At 37.5% G+C, this 19589-nt stretch overlaps 1 protein-coding gene across 1 annotated transcript; it reads right to left on the bottom strand.

Annotated features, from left to right (window-relative positions):
* Nucleotides 1-207: 207 nt before the first annotated feature.
* DBF4 (DBF4-CDC7 kinase regulatory subunit) lies at nucleotides 208-16480 on the bottom strand. Its single transcript, XM_062567732.1, has 13 exons — nucleotides 16422-16480; nucleotides 16128-16215; nucleotides 13267-13445; nucleotides 11253-11447; nucleotides 10018-10068; nucleotides 9391-9460; nucleotides 9174-9244; nucleotides 7668-7698; nucleotides 7348-7393; nucleotides 6286-6417; nucleotides 3408-3522; nucleotides 2918-3042; nucleotides 208-1357 (listed from the first exon to the last, which is right to left on the bottom strand). Exons 2-13 carry the CDS (start codon nucleotides 16171-16173, stop codon nucleotides 292-294), a joined length of 2127 nt encoding a protein of 708 aa, XP_062423716.1. The 5' UTR covers nucleotides 16174-16215; nucleotides 16422-16480; the 3' UTR covers nucleotides 208-291.
* Nucleotides 16481-19589: the final 3109 nt, after the last annotated feature.

Genomic DNA, 19589 nt, shown 5'->3' with positions numbered 1-19589 from the left:
AAAAGCATAATGCTTATTGATCTTGCCTAGCAACTAATTCAACCCCAACCTGAGGTGAGAGCCTTTTACTGGCTCTGATAAAGTAATACTTCTAAAAAAAAAAAAAAAAAAAAAACTTTCTTGGTTATTTTTATTTTTCATATTTACACATATGTTTTTGCATGTGTATAAAGATAAAAAATTTTGAAAACAAAACTATCTGTACATAATATATAACACAGGAATTAAAATTTCCATGAATAAAATTTTCAATCTGCAAATTTGAAAGTCATTGTATTAAATAAAGCAGCATTAAAATCCAACAAATGGGGTTGAGGATGAAGAGGAAAATAGTGACCACGCAACATTTGTATTCTGCCCTTCCCATGCACCTTTTACACTTGTTGAATCTTTGCTCTCAGTGTAACCTGAAAAACCTCCAAAATCTGAGTTTATTTCACTTGTCTGAAATAATTCCAGTAAAGCCTGCACTGGAGAGCTACAAGCACTTTTCTTTTCTTCAGGAACAGATAGTCCATCAGTGTACCTTACACACAACTGCATATTATGTTTCCGTTTTTCTCTTTTATTTCTCCCCAAGTAAAGTTTTACTTTTCTGTGCAGCTTTCCAGAGGGCGAACTGTGTGCAGTGCTGGCAGCCAATCCATTAAGTTCTCTGCTTACAGTGGTATCAGATGCCTTAGAGTCCAGAACAACATTGTGCTGCATCTGTTGATGATCATCACACAAATCATGATGTTCTCTGATAAATACAGGATTTGCATCTGTTTTCTTCAAACACTTTGCTGGTTGAACTACTGCATTATTTAATTTTCGTTTCGGCTGTGGTAAGTTGTTGTCTTTTTCAGTAAAATTTGTACCTTGAGTATGAGAATATAAAGTACACATTCCTTCCTGTAAACTCTGTAAATTCTTTTTTTGTATTTCTGGTTCAAAAATTTCTTTACTGAATGGCTCATAAGCTTGAGACAAGTTCTTCATGTTTGCTTTGTCATTTTTCTGCAGAGGTGGCTGTATGAAGTTTGATGGTGTAACAGCTTCTTTTACATTTGCTGCACAGGAACAATCAGTTTTAATATTTTCATCATTATTTCTGAATTTACTTTTTACTTCCAAAGGTTGTGACAGATAACAATGAAGAACTGAACAGACAGATCCGAAAATAGGGGTAGGCACTGGCACAGAATTTGGGTGTACTTCTGTAGGCCAACAATCCAGTTTGAGTGCCCGCATGGTAGTATCCTTCCATGAGTAACTTTTCAATGAAATGCGTTGCTTTTTCAGTCGTTCTTTCAGCTCATCTGGTTTAGTTATTTTTCCAATAATAGGAGAAAAATATCCTGTACTACATTTTGTCCTAAAACAGAATTGCTTACAATGATTAACAAGCAAATTGTTGAACAAAACCCAGGTAACATTACTTTAACCAAGAAATGTGCAAAAATACCTTGAAAAGCAACCAAATTGACACACACAGTAGTATTTTTCTTGGAAGAGTGTGCCTTGTATTTGAATTTTATGTTTTCCTATAGATTTCTCATTGAAATAGTTTTAAATTCTTATGGCATTGTTTTAAAAATGCCCCAAGCAAGCTGTCTAGCAGTTAAATAAATTTCAGTTCACAATGCTATTAAGAATTAACGAATATGATATGGCTATAAATACTTATAAATATCCTAATACGTTCACAAAAAAATAAGCATAATTATATATACTTTTCCTGAACTAGTATTTCAAACCTAACTACTCTGAGTATTTTCATATCACAAAAGAAAAAAGAAAAAATACTTGTCTTCATTAAGATATCAATTGTTCAATTCTGTGCACACTTCCTTTGACTTCCCTGGGAATGCACATTTATTTTTTCAACTTTCTTTTTTAAGAAACGTGAAAATCATTTATCTCCTGAATCATTTATCAGTAAAGCAGAGCAATCAAGAATTTATTCACTGTTGCAACTAACCTTGTTGCATCTACACTTAATTAAAGATGAAATGGAAGAACATCCTTTAAGAGGCATTACATATTTCCATTATTTTAACTTAAATAGTGCAGGATACAAGTCCTCTCCTTCTTCCACTTAAGCTTTAGAGGATGAAGACACTGATAAATGTGCATGTGTGTATGCACAAATAGACTGGAGAGGGAAGGGGACAATTCAGTTTTGGGGGCTTACTGTATTTTACCTACTCCAGTTGCCTTTCCTTTTTAGGTATCAGTGATAACAGCTTTATAGATGTTTCTATATTTTTGTATTTTGTTACACAGTAAATATATAACTAATAAACACAAACATTAACAAATTAATTACGGTTCTAATATGCCCAAATTGCTATAGAAATAAATATGCATAATTTTTAGAGTGCAAAAGAAGCAAAAAGTGTTATTTTCAAGCATTCAAATATAAAAAAAAAAAGAGCTACAAAGAAGAAAGAAAAACTGCTTTCTTTGTCCAGCACAGGCAGGACAAAAATTAACAGCCTTAGATAGACAGCAAGATCTGTATTGCACTAGGAAAAGTTTTCTCACTGGTAAGGAGATCAGACTGATGTGGAAGGCTATCATTTATCATTCTTAGATTACTAACATCAGGCTTTTAGAGTAAGATGTCCAGACAAACTTCCGTCAGTAAAACTTTAGATCAGTCAGTCTTGCTTTTACGAAGCTGAAGAATAAACAGCAATTTGTTCCAGCCTTATTTTCCTATGATGTCACCTGTAATTTTTAATTCTTTTTTAAATTTCTGTTTTAGAGAACTGATTTGCCAGACAGCAATTGCACCCCGAATTTCAGAAATGTATTTGAAAAAATATGAACTTGCTCCGCACGAGATTCAGAGTTGAAGAACTAAAGTATCTATATGTTCAATGTCTTGATTCATTCACAGGAGCTTTAAAAGTTAGAACATGTAACTTACCATTTAATTATTCTTGTGTCATCTTTGTATTCAATAAAGTCATAAGGAAACTTGGAGATTATATCATCTACAACTTGATATTGTGTGCTTTGAGCAAAATTTTGGTGCTGTTCACTTTCAAGATGCTGTAATTAAAGATGACTCATGAAACAGACTAGTACTACAGATGTGAATATACAAATCAACATTATGACATGGAGCAATAAGTGAAATGTTGTTAATTTATTATTAACAGGTCTCCAGCATATGAACTTCTGGTACATGCCTTCAGCTGCTAAATTCCTCATAGCTAAAGCTAGCAATCAGGCATTACTTCAAGGAAGAGAAAAAACATAACAAAACCACCTCCTCCCCCACTCACTACTTTTTAGAAGATACATTTAAAAGATCTTTTAAAATAAAATATTAAACTAGCAAGTAAAAGTCATTGTTAATACCACACTTTTAGATGTAAGACTGTTTGAAGACATATACTTGACATTTTACATACAGTTTGTAGATCTTCATATTTCTTCCCACAACATTCACAATATCCTCTTTTTTTTTTATCCTTTTGAGGGAGCTGAACAGGAGTTCCACAGTCCTTTTCACTATTTGTTTTGTTTCTGTTAACAGAAAAGATATATATTAATGAATCTTAAATATGGAGCTGAGCCCTGTACTTGCTTCTCATGTTGTTTGTGCACTCTCATTCAATAAATTTCAAAAAAATTTATTTCTCCTCAAAATATTTACATTATATTGTTTGATGCTTAGGAAAAAGAGAAAAGAAACGTAATGCACTGATTAAATTAAAATCAAAACAATCAGATTTTCTGCCACAAACTGGGCAGACCCAGTGAAACTATATGAAAGAGTAAAACATGTCCAGGTTGGTAATGCTGTACTGTACTGACTCAGAAGAAACAATGCAAAAGTACTTAAAAAAAAAACTCGCTTAACAAATCAAAGGCACTACTGAAATATCAGCGAACAGCTGCTAAAAGAGAGAAATTGGTAAAGTAAAAGCAAGAAAAAAAGAGAAAAAAGTATCCTAACATCTCATCTGCTATTAGTATTTTAATTCTCAAGATAACATGCAGCAAAAGCAATTCGTATAATAGATAACCTCTCGTTCCTGAATAAAAGTAAAAACCAGTCATTTGTTGGCTGAATGTAACTTTACTTTTCCTGCTCTGTTTTTCTTGCTACAGGCTTAAGTGGAAATATGTAGAAACGGATTTCAAGTTCTTCTCTCAGATTAAACCACAATGTTTTCAGTAGCAATCCCATTGCCATCAGGGGCTTCACCTGAAGAGAGTTACTGTTTGCTGCAATTTGCTATCATACCTCCAAAGCATGATATGCTAGCAGTAAACCAAAAGCACCAACTTCTACATTCCTTTTTACCGCAGAGGAACAGTGCCATCTCCCTGTCTAGTTAAAAATCAACACCGATATACCAATGGACTTTACCAAGTATCAGCACAGATGCAACTGCAGGACTTTGATATCAAACCCTGTCCCCAAAAAATCACCAACTAGCACAAAGCATAGCAATGTATTGCTTGGCATAAGAAGTGTATGCTACTTTCTGCAACAGTTTTCAATTAACAATAGTCTAACTCTACAATAGCCACTCCAACATTTCTTTTATTTCAAAGGATAGGCTCTGTCTATTTTTATTTCTATTAACAAGGACCTTTTGACTTTCTCTCTTTAGAACAATTTAGAAAAACACAGAAGAATTAGGAAAGTTTGTGATCACAGGATACAAGTGGCAGAATTTACTAGCTGAAGAATAAATAATGTTGGTAGGCTTTGCTTCATGAAGAAGCAAACAGAATCAACAACTTATCTTAAACAAGCTTCTTTTTTCCAGATAAAATATAAAACAAATGAGCATTCTCCCTTTTCCCTCCCAAAAACGATGGTCCTCTCTTTTACTTCCTAGGTATGAAATAATTTCCCACCTGAAGACCTCAAGGGAATGTGCCAAATTGAAAAATTAAATAGAAACATTCATATCAACTTAATTTCTGAAGTTTATAACTAACATACTATATTCCTTAGTCCATACAAATTGAGAGCAATACTGTGTCTTTAGGAAAATGTTTAACATTCCTGGCCCTTTCTAACCCCTTTTTTCTCAATGAAAAGAGCACCATTAAAAATCCCTTCATTATTGCAAAAACACTGTACTACATTTGCTTTGCTTTTTCATATTGCTACCTTCATTGCAATCCAAATGAAGAGGACATTATGACAACATCAACTAAAACTTCCAACAATATAGTAATACTGAAGATTGCACAGATCCTGAGCAGCGCAAAACTATTTTATAAAGAAAGCAAGTATCACATCTGATCACACATTTCTTTTTATAAAGAAAACACGTATACTGGAAGACTGAGTTGTCACAGATAAAATGGTCAGTATGGTTGTATTAGACAAAACACTTGCACTAGACCATCCAAAAATGAAGTAGTTTGTATCACAAACTAAAAAGGATAGAAGAGCAAAAAAGAGTTACCAGATATAAAAAGTGTCATGGACTGCTGATCTTTTTTTTAAATTAAGTAACTTTAGTGTCTCACGTGAATACTGTAACATCAATTTTAAAGTTAATGAAATACTCATTAATCCTCCAGATATGTTAGGTGGAAGGAGTTCAGGAAAGTAAATTTCAATTCACCAGAGAACAGAAACTCTGAAGTAGAGTCAAATCGTAACTAACTTACCAAAAATCATAACTGCATCTACAGTGCTCAAACACAGCCTGAATGCCAAAACATACCATGTAAACATTTGTTACACAACCAATCACAATTCTACTGCTACAGTTAGTATCTACTTTTCATGTCTCAAGAATTCATGCAATATTGCTGAGTCTAATATATCAAGTTTTTATAAACTTCATTTTTCCATATAAAGCAGGTGCACTCTTTAGGAACAATGATTTCGCACCACAGCTGAATACCAGTTTTTAATATTTTAACTGTCCAGTTTGTATTGACTGTATAAATGTCAAATGAAGACCCAATAAATTTACTCCTTATAAAATACTTACTGGATGGCATCCAAGATGAGGACAAAGAAGAGATCAGTAGCAGAAAGGAAAAAAATACCTTACGCTGACCCACAGTTACAGGAAAAGGCCACATATTTGGACGTATGCATCTGTATGTCCAGAAGAAGGACTAAAGATAGAATAAAAAAGGTACAGAAAGAAAGACAGACACCAACAGCTACAGCACAGAGAATACAACCACTGAGACAGGGATATTAGTATTAAGTATCCATACAAAATAAGAAGAGAAGCATTTGGAGAAGAGACTCTTCACCTCCTTCTCCTCTATTCACAACTCAATTATGAGTTTTCAACAAACCTTTGCTTAGACTGAGTTTGTTTTTGACCAGAAGGAAGCTTCTTATCCACTTCAAATGGACTATATGGTTTTGGAACACAGTAGTTCAGAACTGGGAAACTGGATAACTGCAGATAAAATGGTCGGTAGTGGCTGTATTAGACAAAACAGTTGCATTAGAACCATTGGAAAATGAAAAAAGTAGTTTATATCACAAACTACAGTCTGACCTTAAAACTCAAGTCTTTCAAAAAGTGTTGTTTTCTTTTACAGATACTGTACACAGAATGCTAAGATAAATATCCTAGAAGATTTTAAGTCATTCCTTCCTTCTCAGCCTGCGACTTTCTCAAAGCAGAAAATTTGCCTTGGGTTTCAACAGGTGTCTTACACAATCCACAAGTATATGGCTTTCATGCCTATAATGACGTGCAAAGTTGAGTAATCAGAAATATTAAAAACAATTTGGACAACAGTGCATCTGTATTCCAGAGAAGTAACTACAGCAGCATAGCAGAAATTAGATTAATGGCTTTATTTCTAAGAAATAATTGATCAGAAAAACAGAATCAATTTCAAGAAATGATTTCATGTACAACAAATTCACTTTCCTTACATCTACCTAAACACTTTGTCAAGGAGATGAATGTTACTGAATTGGGACTATAAAACTAAGTTAATATACAGAACTTTATCAATCTTTTAGGCTACAGGATTGGGATCCAAGATAGGAAAGATGTCAAGGCTCAAAGATTCCAAGCTTCCTTTCCATTCACCTGGCCCTTGGTAGGACACAAACCAAAAGAGCCCTCTGCCATCCCTTACAAACTGGAGCTACAATTTCCTTTTCACCATTGCCATAAATATCCCCTACTATGTTACTACTTCTCTGATCTCATTCAGTGGTTAAACATAAATATCTACTCAGAGCACATGACACATCATTTTACATCTTACTAGAGGATGCTATGCATAACATCTAAACTCAGCACGTCCAAGAAGCAGAAATCTGCAGATTACCTCTGCAAGATACAGTATGCTTCTCAATTACCACATTACTGAATGCACAAGAAGAACACTTACCAGCTTCTATCTTCCACCTTCACAAACGGGTTTTTCAGTCTACCTGCTTCAGGGAGGAGAAAAGGAAATTAAAAGAAAAATATTTTTCTTCATTTAGCAAGTTACACCAGTACCTGAATAGATAAGCAGACATTATTTTAAAATTCATTATTTGCATGTTTTGACAACTTCCTGATTTCCAGGAAGTTTTTCTACAAGCTTTTCCCAGGCCTACAAGTTAGAATACACCAACCCATTTGACCAGATGAAAACCGTGCCACATTTTTAAGAATTCAGAAAGTAAGGCAACATGAAACTTCTACAAACATCGAAATACTTACTTCTTGACTTTTGAGTAGCAGATCGTTTTCCCTATTAAAAAAAAAGGAGAGAGAAAGACTAAAATCCCTGTGAACATTTATTTTGCATTTTACCTAAAGACTTGCCTGTATCTTTTCTTAAATTATCAGTTTCCTTCATATAGAGTCATGATAAATTCTGCAGAAATAAATCTCATTCGTTCTTTGGAAAAATGGTGACGTTTTCTGAAGAAATATTTATTTTCGTACTGTAAGATTTTTTTCTGAGAGGTTCTAATTTATTCTTCTAAAAATCCAGGTGAAGTTATTCACTTGCTCTCTCTCCTACACCAAAATACTTGGCAAGGTTCTAAAAGCTGATTCTTAAGTATGGATTGCATTTTTACAACAGATTATAAATGCTAATAACCAAGTCATAAAACTAGCGAGAAGTGCTAGAAGAAACACTCTCTGATTAAAATTGTTCCTCTGATTAGAATGGATTTATACAGTTATTTAGTTTAGCAGTGAGGGCTAAAATTAAAAGGGGTGTTTTGTCTTTTAGAACAGCTTACTTCTCTATTCAAAAAAAAGTGATGCATGTTCCATGAATCGAAATTCCAGTATATCAGCTTTTAACTGTAACTGACTCCAGTAAGATTTAGACTCACATTTTCAATGGTTTGTGGGGGCAATAGGGGCAGGAGGAACACCACTGTGATTCAGCCAAACTGATCCACTAATTATTTAACAGGATTTTATGGGGCTTCAAAAATTAACTAATATTGCATTCCAGAACAGCCTAACAGATAATAGTGTATGCTTCCATTTACACACCACAGGCTCCTGCCTAGACTAGGTAACTATGCAACTTTACATATTTAATTTAAATTAAAAAACAACTGTAGATGGACCACACACAGCCAGAACAGAGAGGGAAAAAAAAGATCAAAGTTTTCACTTTTTTTAAAAACACTTTTTTTTTTTTTTTTACACAAGATTTACACAGCTTTACAATAATTGTTAGAAAGGTTAGGAAGCAAAAGACGCATCACAGTTTAGCTACTGACATATACTCCCCAAAGACACCTTCTTCATGAAAATAGAACTTCATTTTGTCAAAATGATAAAGGATTTTTAATCACTCTCATAGAAAAAAAGGCAACTTAGCCATAATCTACATCACACTAAAACCAAGCTGAAATTTTTTAATTTTTGAAGCAAGTAGAAGGAAAATTTCATAAAGTTCACTGCTTCTGGTTCTTAGATAACCTTCTCAAAAGTGAAGACCTACACTCTATTTAATCAATAACATTATGGATTTAATTTTTCAATAATTTTGAAATATGTAGCTAATTCTTTTGTTTTCAATTTTCAGTGATGATAGTTTTGTATTAATCCATAAAACATATCAGTCAATGAAAAACAAAGTGAGCAAGAGTTTATTAAATAAAAAAAAAAAAATCAATCAGCTCACAACAGCTGGCATTTAATGTCTCCTTGCTATTTGCAAAAAATTCTTAATTAAATGACAGAAGACAAACTTACCATATCTTTAGAAGAACTGCTTTTGACTACGTAGAGCTCCTTTTTCTTTTGTTCAATGTAATTCTTAATGTCTTGCAAAAAGAGGAAGAATTATATTTACCTGAGTTGATTTTCATATGTTTTAAGTATTTCGTTTTTAATATTTTGCATGAAATAAAAGAATACTTAAATGAATGTTACAAGTTCAAACTAGAATTCATCAAACAAAAATATTTACCATCAATATGAAGTATCTTCACTCCCCAACTCAAAGCATTGGATAATATACTACCAGAAGGGATTAATTCCTGTAAAGAGCAAACTTCATTAATACTTTTAATTAATACATTACAACATGTAATATAAACCAAATAGTAAGAAACATGAAATCAAAGCACAGATGCTTTCTTTTTTGCTTCTTGCCAAAAACCAGAATCGTCACTTTCCTCAGCTGGCTTTTCCATCTCTACATCACAACACTTCACGATCAAACGGAGATTATACTTACCTTTCATACAGCCAAAACTGATCTCCATTGTCATATTTTGTAGTAACTACGAATCTGAAGACATTGAATTGATACATTTACTTTAATTTCACTAGGACCTCTTCTAAATGCTAGACACAGTAAAAACCTTGCTAAGTTATAATGCTGGTCAGAAGACTCTGCACAGACTTTCAATTGTTCAGGAAATACCCAGCAAACACGACCAGACAGTGCCGCTGAGAAGAATCCCTCAACTTCTGAATGAACATTCCATAATAAAAATACATTAGACCTCGATTCTTCCTACTGCTTATCTTCTAGAAGAGCGAGACCGAAACTTCTCTTTTTCAGCACAAATTTGTGGATTACTCAGCTTACCTGCTCTTTGATTGCTTTTTCTACTAAAGATTTTCCTCTGCTCATACGAACCTACATTAAAAGAGAAACACTGTATCACATTTGCAGTGAGTTAAAATCCATCTCACAAAGCAAAAGCTAAGGCAAGTTAAATTTCAGCTAGCATATCTGTTTTAACTACAGTACTCTTTTTTTTTTTCCTAAATTGTATTGCTACTTTTCATTAAATTGTATCTTTCCTAAAAGTTGGAGTTGATTCAGTCTGGCCAAAAAAAAGTACTTAGTTTTCTGCCAAATCAGGTCCTTGCTTGGCTGAAGCAATGCTGGTACAACGCACGTGGTGCAAATAAGCAGCCAGCAGTGAATGCCAAAAAAAATGAGGTTCCATCAACTGGAATCATGCCAAATTAAGCAAAAAGTCATGAAGGTAATCATAACCTCACTCTTGATCAATCTCCTCTAGCCTCTCAAGCGCAGCTTGTATTGAGCACTGTTTCTTAATAATGAACATACACTTACCTATCCAATACTATTTTGGTTATTTGCAAGATGAGATGATCCCACTACGCAATGTAACATTGCACTACTACAAAAGACCAGCACACCAACTACCTCGCAGTCACATTCTTAAATAAGTGTCATGTACTGTATAGCTTTATTTTCTACCTATATTTTCAACGGATGTATGACTTGTCCATGTAACAAATTTCAAGCAAGCCTACACAAACTTAGATATCTACAGTTGCTATTACTGTGATCCTCTAAGAAAGAATTATTTATCAGAAAAAAATAATACTCGTGATGTTTGATTTTAATTATTTCCCAGACTACTATCAAAGAGTGCTTCTGTAGATATCTCTGTAATTAGCAAAATCACAGCAGCCAGATTTCAAAAGGCTGTATTGCTAAGGAGATTGGGACTATTAGATGCCATTGGAAGCCTGTCCATAGTGATCCAGTTGTCAAACACAGTAATATCAGCATTCAAATATAATTCAAGCATGATATATCAGAATAAAATTTAGTGTGGTTGGTTTGCTTGCAGCAGATGTTTTTAACTATTTTTTGAAATTTTGCTTGAGTTAGTTTAGAATTTAACCAGCTTAAATATACTTTTAAAGTAGTTCGGATTAACTGTTTAAACAAACGTATTAATCAAAATGACTGTTATCTTTAAGAAGCAAACAGGAGAAAAACTTGAAGAGATTATCTCACGGGCTGTACTTGATTTGCAGCATTTTTAGTAAGCAACTTACTGTATCTGCTGTCTTAAATGAACTTCCCTCATGTCGATTTCTTCGGCTGTTGGGATGAGGCGAAATATTTCCTCCATTATGTGCAGATTCTGGGCTAGGGACTGGAGAAATCTGACCAAGAGTTGGTGCAAATTTTGCCTCCTTTTTAGTAGATATCAGATAGCTAATATCTTTGCTAAGAAAACCTTCCACTTTCTAAAGAAAAAAAAAGCAAAGTATTATTTCACTAGAAATAATACTGAATAGATCAGTAACTTTTTGCTTTGCATACACTAACCAAAAAATGACTTGCAACAAATTTTAAGTTTAAAAATATTCAATAAGTAAGATATTTCTCAAGTATTGTATTTGATCTTGAGGGCACTGGGAGTCTGTTTTGGTTATATACTTCTCAGAATGAAACAGATAATTTTCTCCATCTTTCTGATCTGCAACTTTACTGCTTGCATAAAAATTTCTAAAATCCTGTTTTAGAGTAGAAGAGAAAAGACAATGTGCAAGACTAATGATAAATGTAGAGATGCACCTAACTTGAAAACCCATGATTTAGGATATCTTTCTACTACTGTAATTTCATACAGTATGTTGATTTACCAGTGTCAATTTCATACCACTGCTCAGTGTTCCTCCAGAATCAAAAAAACCTGCTGCCAAAATAATTTCAGAGTAGTTAGCAGGTTAAGTAGCTCCCTTTAGCTGCTCTGATTAAAGGGAATTTTTGACAATTTTACTGTTGACATTCTGTCATACAAATTCAAATAATTCAATAGTGAGGTGGACTAGACAATTGCATAGCTTTTCTGTTAATATGATACCCCATACTGGACTCGGACTGAAGTGTTTTTTCCATACAGAAAAGATAGAAGCAGAAAAAGCTCTTAGCTAATGGCTCTTAGCAGTTTGCTTACAGTAAAAGGATGTATGCTCAAAAATCCTAAGGTTAAAATGCAGATTCTAAGTGGAGTTAGCGACACAAAGCCCTTTGTTTAAAAGTCCCAAACTGTCCTCACTCTCTACACTGTTCTATACATACACATCAACGTTTTTTTAAACCACTGTTCCTGTTTCATACCTCAGCACCTGTCCTTTTAGTCCTGTTCTTAACTACTCTTTAACTCTGACCTTCTCTTTAGCTAACATCCAGTCCCCCATACTGTAGCTGATGTTTCAGCTGCCAGTTTCCTATCTTTCCCTACCAAATTTGTTTCTCTCAAAAAGCTTTCAGGCCCAGCAACCTCACAAGCTCTTTTTCTAATTCCTTTTCCACAGTCTGCTCTGAATGCAGAGAGGGATGGATACCTCCTCCCTCTCTCTCATTACATGATACCTAATCCAGCTCAGCGTTAACGAACCTCTGTCACTACCTGCTTGAGGAAAAATAAAGCAAAACAAAACAACAACAAAAAAGGCCTCGTTTTTGGATAAGCCACTAAACTTAAGATGTATTACACGACTGTGATATCATTTTCCAAAGTTCCTAATTTGGCCAAATTTGGGCAAAGCACCAGTAAAGTGCTTAACTCGAGATACAATCTTATCAAATAACCTGCACCAAGCTTAAAAGCACCAGGGGGTTCCATCAAGAAAGCTATTTTAAGACGTTTTGGAAACACACGCAAAACATTTACTCCAATATCATTTTTAGGTTCAGCTGAAAAATTGTAGTTGTAACCTGTAAAGAAAATTGTCAAAAATAGTCAGAAGCTGCAGAAAATTTCACCTCAGACTGTGAAACTTATTAAGCCTAGGTAAAATTCTAAAATCAAACTAATTATCAACCAAAACCAAGCTTCAACCCCCTTTATCACAATTAGCAAAGCAGCTTCTATCAATAATAAAATAATTTAGTGACAAGCTCATGGTTCACATTAAAACATTATGACATGAACCTTACAAAATTTTGCCATGTGTGTAACACATATACCTTCAAAACACTGTAAGACAAAATATGGGAAAGCCATCCAACATGGACAGATTTTCTTCTAGTTTCATAAACATCTGCTCATTAACTTACCCCTCCTAGTTCTTTAAGGTCCTTCTCTAATTTTTCAGAGATCACATTTGATGGAATATCAAGGTAAAACACCTTCCCAGTGAGTGGTTTATATTTAAGTTTCTCTGTTTTTGTTATATCCTTTTTCACATTCTTCAGAGAACATCTTAACTTTTCTGTTTTTGCTTGCATTCCATCCGCTGCCAAAAAAAAAAAGGAAATTTAAATGATTGTACCGTAGGTACTCCTGTGTTTAATTTTTCTTCTGAAAACTATTCTGAAAAAAATTCCTAAAATATTGAGAAGGAAAAGGCAAGCTTCTACATAGTATAGAACTTTTAAAATAAATTAACTGTTAAGCATAATGCTTCATCAAAGCTTTGCTCATTACTTTGCTTTTAGAAGACAGCTATCTGAACTATTTAAGTCCAAAGGCTACAAAACAGCTTTAGCCCTTAGGCAGCAAAACTTTCTTACCATGCTATTTTTTTATATTTATTCCTATCAAATTCAACCAGGCTATTCAAATGCTTGAAAACAGACGTGTGTAACTATTTACCCACTTGAGATCTAAATATTAAAAAATACTTAGTTCCCAACACAAAAATTATTAAGAAAATGAAATCATCATTTGTGCTTTCAAGTTCCTTCTTAAAATTGTATCCTAAGATTGATTTATTTCAGTTGCTATACAACATCACTCTTCTCTGCCAGTTTGGCAAATCTTCACTCTCTTCGAACCACTGTATAGTTACTGATGATCACAAGAGCACCCTTTTAGAGTAACAGAACTGATCTCCCTCTATTACTCATCTGAAACAGAAAGGATTTATACAGACAAATTAGAACAAAAGCAGATGAAAAAGTAACTGAAACTACAAAAAATATAAGACAAAGATCCTCCCATTTGTTACCTAATTTTTGAGTACCCACTTGAGATGCAGTAAGATAATGCTCAAATCCAAGAACTTGAACATAATTCTAGTTATAACAGCTGTTTTTCTCCTGGTGAATTTTGCTCTAACACTAAGAAACCATATCTAGCAATGCAGCTGTGTTGGTGAACTTTCCTGATGCTCAACAGAGAGGTAGATCAGACTAGGTCTTTAAATAAGCACATAAAAATTTCAGTCCAGGTGAGAAGTAAGCTTCATTTCTCACGGAAAATCTTAGGAGTGCGGTAGACAGTTCTGCAAGAGCATTAGCTCAATATTGAGTAGCAATCATAATAGGGATGAAAAAAGAAGAAAAAAGGAACAGCACTGCAAAACCAAAAAAGGGTCAAAAAGGTAATGAGCACAATCAAAGGTTTGAAAAAACTTCTGCATGAGGAAGGACTTTGAAGATTAAGACTTGACAGTCTAAATTAATAATTTAGGGAAAATACAGTAAAAACATAAAATCAAGAAGAACATAAAGAGAGCGGCTCAACAACCTGTTCCAACACAAGGAATATGGGACCCCAAACAAAATTAGGAGACAGGTACAAAATGAACAAGAGGAATTGATTCTTGTGCAGCAGCACAACTCTTGAGCAGCATGTTGCCAAAGCATGTTGTGGGTACTAGGGACATGGTTTCAAGGGGAGACTGGACAAGTATATGGAAGAAGAATTCTTTGAGGGGTTCCAAACGCACAGAAATGACACGCAATTCATGAAATCGCTGCAGCAAAGCACAGCTGGGAACTAAAACAGTATTATTAAAGTAATTATACCTTCCCTTACACACTTCCACTTACAACCAAGGAATCCACTTACAACCATTCATAAAGACAGGACCATCCAAGACTGACACGACGTTGATTTTGTCTTTTCTTCCTCACTGACTGACACCCTACAACTAGTTGCTTCTCTGAAGAACCTCAAAATACACAACTGCAGCTGCTGCAGGAAATGAGCAAGGCTCATCTAGAGATTACAAAGAAAACACAACCCTTCCCCTGTTACATATTCCCTCCCTACCTGAAATTGAGCTGAAAGAGGGAGAATCACCACCATTCCATTCTGTAAGTAACCCTGCAGTAAGTTAGGAATAGACAGAACCGAAGCAGGAACAAAAGTAGGTTTAGCAGAATCTTTGAGACCCAAAGAAGTAACTAGGGAAGCAGGAAAATGTAGAAGCTTGGGATAGCACAACCGATGTAGAAGCTAAAGAAAAGAAGATGAAATGTTGGGTAGGAGATAAGGAGATGTGCAAATGTGAAGTCCTGTAGAAGGCTAAGCACCAAATGTGGTCTTATACCCAACATGCACACACAATAGCCAGGGCAGGTCATATGAACATACTAAATACCAGAGATAATCCTGGAAAATACTAATCAAACATTGTGGGGATAATCTAAAGCTTGGAGTTAGCCAGCAGTACTGCAATAACAAGATAGTAGTCTCTCGTAAAGATAAGTTCCTGGTATTCAAGTAAAGAAGGAACACTGCAATACCCATCGCCCGACGCGCTGAGCAGGCCTCCCGCGTGTGTTGCTGATACCAGCAGAGATCTGCACGGGCGGAGCAGCGTGCCGGGCAGGGGCCTAGCGAACTGCAACACAGCTACTAACAGCTTGGGAGAAGGAGCAAGCAACCCAGCTCATCTGCCCTTTCAGTTACACGCGTTTACGTTCAATTCTCAAAACTATGCAAAAGTTAAAAAGAAAAAAAAAAAACAAAGTTAAGCGCTAACATACTTATTATTAACGCTAAAATCCTTGGCGTTATTTCGGCCACGAACAAAGACAGCCAAATGCGCGTTACCCGCTAGCCCGGCGGCGGCGGGAGGCCGGGCCCGGCGGCGGCTCCGGGCTGCCGGGGAGCTCCGGGAGGAGGCGGCGGCGGCCTCGGGCGGCCCGACAGAGCCCCCTCCCCCCCCGCACCCCTCACCACTTACGAGGACGCGCTGCTCTGCTGGCGGCCGCCGCAGCGCTCGGTTTCATCTTCCCGCGGAGTCACATCCTCTCTTCCGCCCGCCGCTGGACCTGCGGGGCGCAGCGCAGCCGCTGAGCTCCGGCAGCCCCGGAGCCGGCTCCCCGCCCCCTCCCGCCGCAGCGCGGGCACGCCGCCCCCGGCGCTGCTCCCCGGCCCCGCGGGCAGGCGACGGCCGCCCTGGGCCCCGCCGCGGCCGTTGGGGCAGGCGCGGCTCTCCGGCGCTGCCGCGCCTCCTCGCCTCACCGCGATGTCCCACCTCGGCTCGGCCCGGCCGCCTGTCGCGCCGCGCCTCCCCGCCTCCCCGCTCCGCTGCGGGCCGCGCCTGAACAACGGTCGTGCGCGGGCGCCGGCCGCCAGCTCGCGCCCCCCGCCCCCCGTCAGGGCGCGCGCGCACGCGGTGGGGCGGGCGGAGGCCGGCGGGGCGGGGCGCGGGCCGCGGTGGGAAGGCCGCGGGGGGGTCGCAAAGGAGGGGAGGGGAGGGGAGGGGAGGGGAGGGGAGGGGAGGGGAGGGGAGGGAAAGGAAAGGCAGAACGCGGCTTCCCAGCGGGAGAGACAGGCGGGGAGTCGCTGCTGGGGGGAGGGAGAGAGGGGCGGTCTCCCTGCGGCGCGGCGCGGCGGCCCGGCCGTGGGGGAGGGAGGTCGCCGGCCGTTAGCCCACGAGGCGGGGGCCGGGCCGCCGCCTGCTTCGCCTCAGCCCCCCCCCCTCCCCCCCACAGGAGGCGCGGGCGAGGGTCGCTGGGCGCCATCACGAGCAGAAAGCCCCGAGGAAAGGTCTCGGGTGCGCTTCCAGCTGGCCCCGGAAAGGGGAAGGGTGGCGGCCTTGCCTTCGGCGGGGAAATGCCGGAGCTCTAGGTGTGACTCCGGAGAGCGCTGGAGGGAAGAGTCTGTAGGGGGCTGGGGGGAAGTGACTGCCTGGTTCGGTGGTGGTGTGCTATGGGCTTTTACTGCTGACTTTGTGTACCTCTTCTGAAAACCAACGACTGAAAATTGCATGTGGAGCATGTGCGAATTTGAAATGTTAGCTGCTATCCAAGTTAGTGGTAGAAGGGCTGTGAGAGGCTGATTGCTGTTTCCTGTTTTGTCAGCCTTTAAAAAACAAGTTATTTCCTATATTAACAGGGTCAGAATTTACAGACTCAGTTGTGCTTATGCAGCTTCTAGGATTTTGCTTACTGTAAGCTTCCTACCAAGTACAAGTGATAGCAAAACCAGTCCAAATTTATTTGCATACTGGTCTTTCAGCTATAAAAAAGACACATGCCCCAGTTCTTGCATTTTTAATGTTATCCCAGTCAACCTTTTTCTGAAAATGATAAATTAATGATCACTTACGTAAGTGGTAAGTTTGAGGCCTTTTTTTTTCCCAACTCAGAAATGTTTAGTGTCTTTTTGGAGCATAAAGTCATAATGGGAGAAGAAAAAGTGCCAAATTCAAGGAAAATCTTGTGCTCTGTTCATGTCCTGGTTACAATATGCAGCTTGTCAGAACTAGTTTGCAGCTCAAAAGGCTGTGGAAACCATGTTAGTATCAGATTTAAGCTATTGTCCTACTAGTTCAATGCAGTGACTCTCATGGGATACAGGAATCTCAAAAGGAAACTACAGAAAACAAACTCATCTGTCCTGTTCACTGAGTTGCATAAGAAAAAAAATAATACTGTTTTTCTATACCTTGACTGGAAATTTCCTTTTAGGAATTGTTCTGTGAAAAGAAAAAGACTCTAAAATCTCCTACTTCATTCCATATTGCCATAGAAGTCCTTCAGGACCAAGTGACAATTGTGAATAGAAGTCTTTCTTTTTCTTGGTCTTGAACATCTTTTCACTCCATGGTGTATTTTATACCATTCCAGTGTCCTTTTACAACACGGTAATAATTATATACAATTCATAGTAAATCCCAAAACATTTATCTTCCCAGGAGTGGAAGAAATTAAAGAATAGAGAAGCACTTGCTTAAGAGCACTTGATTTAAAATGTGGATGAAAGTAAGAAGGTGGTAATAAAAGGTCAGCATGCTGTATCTGAAGACAGCTTTGTCCATACATGATCCTGATTACAGCCTCTTCTCATTAAGAAAGATCTGTTTCCACACAGCTGGTAAGACTTTCCAGCCTCAGCAATGGCTCAAAATGCCTGTGTTTTACATTTTGTGGTATGCTGAAGTTATGAATGATTTCTTTATGGATTTGAAGAGCATATCTGTCTGGGTTGGCTAACAAGATTTTTGCATATGAAAGTTTATTCAACACTCTTAGATCTATGTCTTTAAGTACTTATGTGGTGGGTTTTGCATGCCAACAGCTATCAATGTTTTATTTAGCAAAAGTAAGTCTTTAAATATTTTGTATTTTGTTCTTACAAGTGCAGATCATATTTGATGAATAATCAGGAAAGAACATTGGTTGTATATACAAAGATTCAGTCTTGAGTCCATGGTTGGGAACATGGCATTACTTAATCAACAGCTCTGTGGAATAAATATGTATTTGTTTGTGCGGTGATGAGTAATTTAGGGGCATGTGAGTTTGCCAAGTGTTTTCTTTGAAATCTGAGGCTTAGTTTTGCTATTGGCCAACGATCTTACCATTACTATCCATCTTGCTTTTTTGGTGTTTTTATGATGTACCACCTCGTTGTGGCAGCTGCCAGTGAGGTGATTCATAGGTGCAATGTTCCTCCTTCAAAATGTGTCTCAGCATCCCACTAAGGTGACGTGGAATACAGCTCTCAGTGTGGGCTGTGTTTCTAGGCCTCTATGGAAGCTGTGAGGTGCTGGCTCTAACTCAACAGTTCCTTCCCAACTCTCTTTGAAGAGTAGTCCCTATGGGGGTTCATATTCTGTGGGAGTCCTCTGGCCTTTTTCTTTTATCTTTTTTTTTTTCATTTATTTGGAAAATAGCTGATCAGTGTTAACAGTAGTAGTTTGTGCATGGGAAAAGAATAGTAAGGTTAACAATGCAGCAAAGAACGATGAGAAGAAGTTGAAGAGCAGAAAGGAATCACACTTACTCTTTGTCTACAAGATGCTGAAGCAGGTTCATGCTGTTACAGATGTTCCCTGTAAGGCTCTCAGCTTCTTGTAGTAATTTGTAAGGGACTTGGGTATGTTGCTGCAGAAGTATTATATCTGGCTCAGTACAAGAGCTTGACCATCAGCTTATGAGACTTTCTTTCATTGTTGCCAGCAGAGTTAGCAAAATGTGCCATGCCAGGGTACTAAAGGCCAAATACATCTGTTCTCTTAACCAGATGGAAAAGCTGCCTTCTGTTTATGCAGGCATGTTGTGAACAGATGGGGGATCAAATCAATTTCAGTGCTTCCTACCCCATTCACCTTCTTGAAAGACTGTTTTATTTAAAGCCAGATCAGGTACCTGAAAAAGTTATAGCATAGTTTCACAAGCTGTTTTGCAGGTACTGT

Source organism: Rhea pennata, chromosome 2, assembly GCF_028389875.1.
Source record: "Rhea pennata isolate bPtePen1 chromosome 2, bPtePen1.pri, whole genome shotgun sequence".
Lineage (NCBI taxonomy): Eukaryota > Metazoa > Chordata > Aves > Rheiformes > Rheidae > Rhea > Rhea pennata.
Note: the sequence above shows the minus strand (reverse complement) of the source record. Positions and strands in the feature narration are given on the sequence as shown.

Coding starts and splice junctions, on each gene's coding strand:
- DBF4 (XM_062567732.1), bottom strand. CDS start 16,173: ATGAAACCGAGCGCTGCGGCGGCCGCCAGCAGAGCAGCGCGTCCTC. Junction 9,245..9,390: donor GAAGATACTTCATATTGATG/GTAAATATTTTT, acceptor TCTTTTTGCAAG/ACATTAAGAATTACATTGAA. Junction 3,523..6,285: donor CAAACTCAGTCTAAGCAAAG/GTTTGTTGAAAA, acceptor TTCTGTTAACAG/AAACAAAACAAATAGTGAAA.